We start from the raw sequence: 5,886 nt of genomic DNA, 5'->3' as shown, positions 1-5,886 counted from the left end.
ATTGAGTTATAATTTGTTTATTAAACTAATATTTTCTCTTTTAGTATGCTAAAATAATAAAACATTGCTAAGACAATCCGATCATGTAAAGTCCATGAAATTTTCTAAAACATAATTATTTTTTTTCGAAAGAGATAAATAACAAAGCCCTAACCTCATTAATTAAAATAAAAATAACAAAGCCCTAACCTCATTACAACAAACACAAATAACAAAGCCCTAACTTCCGTTAAAATACAAAAATAAAATTCATTTGTTGAATTGAATTAAAGCAAAGGAAACGATAATTAAGGTCATTTTGTAATATTTTCTTGTACACCAATTAAAGCATATTTTTCAAAAAAATAAAACTAAACACAAAATAACTTAAAAGATGAACAAATTCTAGTAATTCAAAATATTCTTACATCTAAAATTTATTTAAACAAAACTACAATAGAAATAGAAATAGATTACATTAAAAAAATATTAAAATTATAAACAAAAAAAATATGTGTGCATCCTGGAAAAATCAACTCCAATTCATCAAGCACACAAATTTGTTTTTGTAACATTAAATTTCATCAAGCACACAAATTTGTTTTTGTAACATTAAATTTATATCCGTTAAAGATATATACATACTTTGGTTGAATAATTTGAAAACATATAATAAGAAAGAAAGACCATCACATTTCAATATCGATTAAGTACATTGTTATCATCATGTCCATCCATATCCACTATATGAACAAAAGGCACGATCTAAATTATATTGAAATCGTATTAAAAATAAACTATTAAATTAATAAATGGAAAAATGATATACACATCACCATATAAACTTTTAAATTGCTAGGATTAGAAAACTATTGGTCATATGCCTTAATAAGAAAACAAAATTGAAATATATAGATGTAGGATGCTACAACAGACAAACAAATAGAACTATATTGTTATTTTTTTCACATTTACTTATTGTTTAGATAAGCTTTAAGATTGAAAAATAATCAACTACCATTTACTGAAACATAAGAACAATCAATCATTTCTTAAAAAGAGAAGGAGATCAATTCATACATATCAACCTTTCTTCACATTGTTACCATTCCCACACCAATTATCCCTCTAATTCACAACAGAGTTTCTCATTGGCTTCAATTTCTGAAACAAAATAAAAAAATAATAGAATTGTTCCGGAGTCAACCCATATGAACATATACTTTTATAGCAAAGTGAAACATGTACCTTTCGGTAAATGAGAGTCGTTTAATCATTTTCCTAGATAGTAACCCGACCTAGTTGTCCCCTTAACATTCAAGTTTTGCATAAATGTTGCATAATTTTTCAAAGGCATCTGTCGAAAAAAATTAAATTTGAAGGTAATTTAACCACTCAAAAATTTAAATAGCCTAAAATTCTACTTATGGTTACAATAGAACCTATATTGCTTAACGATACCAATATCAGGATGGGGTAACTAAATTCGATTTATTAGATTAGTTTCCTCTAATCCATACGAAGCTTTCTGTAACAATCAAAAAGTTCAAGTTTTTTTTGTAGCAATAATAATAAAAAACGGTTCTAATTCTTATAATCTAAACATTTGTAATTGTATGCCTCTCCAATCAAACCCCGAATCAGTAAAATTTGACCATAAGACAAAAAAATAAACTTAACTTCAATGGTTTGTGTGTTGTAAATTATAGTGGAAAATTGCAAGTTGACAAGTTTCCTCTATCCCACATTGGTGGGGATGAAAATTTTAGTGGGTTTATATGGATAATTCATTGATAGGCCTTGAAAGGCTTTTAGTGGATCAAGGAATGGGCCAAGCCCATGCGCGCCTAGCCGACGCCGCGAGTGCGCGATTTAGGCGCACTTTGCACGACGCATTAGTCGCTGGGAGCTGATGAGCTTTTATTTTTGACGAGTTCGGGTCAAGCCGGTTTGACCGATCCGGTCAAATGGTTGAACGTCGTTGACTTCGTGGAGGACAAGTCGGGATATTCTAGAAGGATCAGGAAACGTCTTGCTTGGAGAGCAAGCCGTCGCCTTAGGGTTTCTGGGGCCAGCCTATGGGGGCATGTTTCATGCCTTCTAGGGTTTCAATACCTATAAATACCTGGTTTCCGAGTATTCTCTTTGTGTTTGTCGATTTCCAGTGCTGTTGGAAGATCGATAGATCTGCATTAAATCATGTGGTTTTACTATGTTGCTTACAGCCAGTAGAAACGAAGTAAAAACTTTTAAGGACAGGAGTCCAATCCGTGCAGTTGTTTCAAGTTCATGATCAACCATCAACAGGTCGGTTTTACTTTTCTGTCTTGCATTTAATTTCGTCCAACAACATGACAATCTTCTTCTTCCTTTCTTATAATCAGATATAATTGTGAAGGATTGATCTGGTTTGACGAAACTTGGTAAATATAACAATAATAATGGGATTTGTTATTCGCAACTAATCGACATATAATTCTCAATATTATTTGTCGGTTTCCTTGTGTGTCTATTAGTTTGACATACAACATTCTTAAAGGTTTTTATTTATTGTGATACATCAACAGACGAATGGATACTACTGCTAGCCTCCACTTCATGAACCAAGAGTTTGCCAAACTTGACCAATTCGATGGTCAGAACTACACCCGTTGGGCTGAAAAGGTCAAGTCCATGCTTCATGTTTTGAAGCTCTCTTTTGTGTTGGACCCAAATCTGGCACCAATTCCTGCTAATCCAATTCCCGAGCAGGGGAAAACTGTGGACCCAGCGGTCATCGCAGAACTGGAAAAGCAAAGGACTCTGCGTAGAGAGTCTAAGGAACTGTGTGTGGGTCACATCAAGAACTCCCTATCTGATCGGCTCTATGATCTTTATGTGCCGGTCAAAGATCCAAGAGAGTTATGGAATGCGTTGGAACTTAAGTACAAGGCACATAAGGAAGGTACTAACAAGTACCTTGTGTCTAAGTACCTAGAGTTTCAAATGGCTGATGACAAATCAATCATGGAGCAAGTGCATGAACTCCGAGTCATGGTCAACAAGTTGAACGAACTCTCCATCTCTATTCCAGAATTCTTTCAGGTTGGTGCGATCATCGCAAAATTGCCACCTTTGTGGAAAGATTTCTCTAAGAGAATGATGCATAAGTTTGAGGACTACTCCTTGTATGATCTGATGAAACACCTCCGCATTGAGGAGGAAACTCGCATCAGGGACAAGCGTGTAAGGTCGGATCGGGTGTGCATCATGTGTCAGTTGGGGGTTCTAGTCACAAAGGCAAGTCTAGGGGAAGAACTTCGGACCCAAGAAAAAAAGCTTCAAGAAACCGGGTCATCAGAATCCTAACTCAAAGCCAAAGAGGGTCGGACCTTGCCACGTCTGCGGAGAGATTGGGCACTATGCGAGAGAATGCAAAGATCGTAAATCAGGACTGGTTGCACATGTAGTCGAGCAGGTGACTGACATGGTGGCAAGTGTGAACCTTGGAGAGATTTTCATGATCTCCTCCCTTACTCGAGCAATCTGTGCTCAAGGATGGTTCGTGGACACTGGAGCCACTGTGCATGTTTGTGGGCAACGAGAGAGCTTCCACACTTACCGCCCAATGCCACATGGGACGGTCGTCGTCTGTGCTGATGGACACAGAGCTGAAGTTCAAGGAAGAGGTGATGTTCGGTTGAAGTTCACACATGGTGAATGGGTAACCCTTAGATATGTTCTTCATGTTCCTACTATCTCGAAGGGGTTGGTTTCTGCGGACAAGTTTGACAATGGTGGGTTCAAGATGGTGCTTGTAACAACGTAAATTTTCAAACCACATTTTTCAAAATTTTAAAACACATTTTTCTCAATTCAATATCTCCAAAAGTATTATCAAATCATCAAACACATATCCCAAAACTGAATATATAACAAATCCAGGATCCTCTCAAAACATGACTCAAATCTCTGACGTGTGTACAAATCAAGCCGGCACCTTCCCGTGATCATGAGAAGTACCTGAAACACATAACACATAACACGGTAAACACAAAGCTTAGTGAGTTCCCCAAAATCCCACTCGTAACTCATCAGCCTCTCATGGCTATACTCAAATAAGACCCTCTGGTCAAATGTGTCTCAGTGGGACCCTCTGGTCCCACAACTCAGATGGACCCTCCGGTCCCTCAACTCAGTAACTCAATATAATACACAACATACATATCACAAAGATAAATAAGTAGGATAACTCAATACACAGTACATGCACATAAGACCCTCCGGCCACACATAGATTACCACTCAAGGTAAGTATAGTGAGAAGACTCACCTCGTAAGAACTTGGATAATCTCGAACTCGAATCACCGGTCTAGCCTCGGCGTAACACAACAATAATAATCCATAATTAATAAGGCTCTCACCGAAGCTAAACTAACCCTTCTACAAACTCACAGAAGGGAAAAAGACCATTTTACCCCTCTATGGCCTTATAGTCTACAAATTGACCAAACCCTAAAAGTCAACCGAAATTCAACGGCAGGGAGTACGCTGCACGTACCAACTCTCTACGCTGGGCGTACTCGGCTGCCATGCAGGCATCGGGGATGCTCGACCCCTACGCTGCGCGTACTGGGATTACGCCCAGCGTACGTCCCCGTTTCACTCTCCTCACATATTTGGTCTTAATCAATTAAGACCTTGGCTCATATCACAGATCTAGACTCCCTAATATCTCTTAATCCATAAAGTCAGTGACTTTAAGCCTTTGCATAGCTGATTAGGTCACAAACACTCAAAACACTCATCCTCTTTCCTCATGAAGCTCATATCTCATGCATGGATCATTTCTCACGTCCAAGATTGGATTTTTATGACTTTACTCCACAAAATACACTAAAAAGGGTAGATCAAGGTCTCTGGAGCTCATTGACTCATAAAGTCTCCATCTTTTGGGACAAAACCCTAAAATACTCCATAAAAAATGCACAAATAAAAAGAGTGAGAAAGCTTGAAGCTTTGTACCTCTATGTGAAGCTTTCCACACAGCTAAGCTCAGATCCAAAAGCCTGGACTCTCACTCCTTCTTCTCCAAGGCTTCTTCTCCACTTCAAGAACACAAGATCACACTCACAAGCTCTCAAATGCACTCACAAGCTATAAGAACGAAGATTTAGGGTTAGGAGGGTTTGGTGTCTGGGAATGGTGGCCAAGAATGAGGCCATCATATCCTTTATATAGGGTCACACCCCAAATTAGGGTTTCCACTCTCGGCCTAGTACGCCCAGCGTACCCTCCGGTATGCCCAGCGTACTAGGTGGTCTCCGCGTCAAATGCACGCTCATGAGTACGCTGAGCGTACACTCTAGTACTCCCCGCGTACTCATTTGCCACCTTTTTCTCTAAAAAGGGCCAAAATGGACGAATGCTCAAAAGATCAAGGTTTACAAGGTATACCTGGACTTGGGATGTTACAATTCTCCCCCACTAGAATCAGACTTCGCCCTCGAAGTCATGCTCCGCAAATAACTCTGGATGCTGCTCCCGCATCTCCGACTCCATCTCCCAAGTCGACTCGGACCCCTTCCGATGCTGCCACTGGACCTGAACCAGGGGCACCTCCTTGTTTCTCAGAACCTTCACTTTCCGATCCAAAATCGCAATCGGTCACTCAATATAATTCAGGCTCGCATCCACCTGAATGTCCTCTAATGGTACCACAACCGTCTCGTCGGCTACACACTTCCTCAACTGGGACACGTGGAAGGTGTTATGAATCTGACTCAACTCTGCAGGTAGCTCCAACCGGTAGGCTACTCTGCCTACCCTGGCGGTCACTCTAAAAGGACCGATGTATCGGGGCCCCAGCTTGTCCCGCATCCTGAATCGGATCACCCCTTTCCATGGGGATACCTTCAGGAGGAAAA

At 39.5% G+C, this 5,886-nt stretch overlaps 1 protein-coding gene across 1 annotated transcript; it reads left to right on the top strand.

Moving 5' to 3' along the window:
• Nucleotides 1-2,550: 2,550 nt before the first annotated feature.
• LOC145130178 (uncharacterized) lies at nt 2,551-3,327 on the top strand. Its single transcript, XM_079065018.1, has one exon. The coding sequence runs from the start codon at nt 2,551-2,553 to the stop codon at nt 3,325-3,327; it is 777 nt and encodes a 258-aa protein (XP_078921144.1).
• Nucleotides 3,328-5,886: the final 2,559 nt, after the last annotated feature.

The sequence above is a fragment of the Lactuca virosa genome, chromosome 8 (assembly GCF_052849685.1).
Source record: "Lactuca virosa cultivar CGN04683 chromosome 8, Lactuca_virosa_CGN04683_v6, whole genome shotgun sequence".
Lineage (NCBI taxonomy): Eukaryota > Viridiplantae > Streptophyta > Magnoliopsida > Asterales > Asteraceae > Lactuca > Lactuca virosa.
This window is presented reverse-complemented; position numbering and strand designations above follow the sequence as displayed.

Bases quoted from the DNA above. Each gene is read 5' to 3' on its own strand.
- LOC145130178 (XM_079065018.1), top strand. From the start codon at position 2,551: ATGGATACTACTGCTAGCCTCCACTTCATGAACCAAGAGTTTGCCAAA.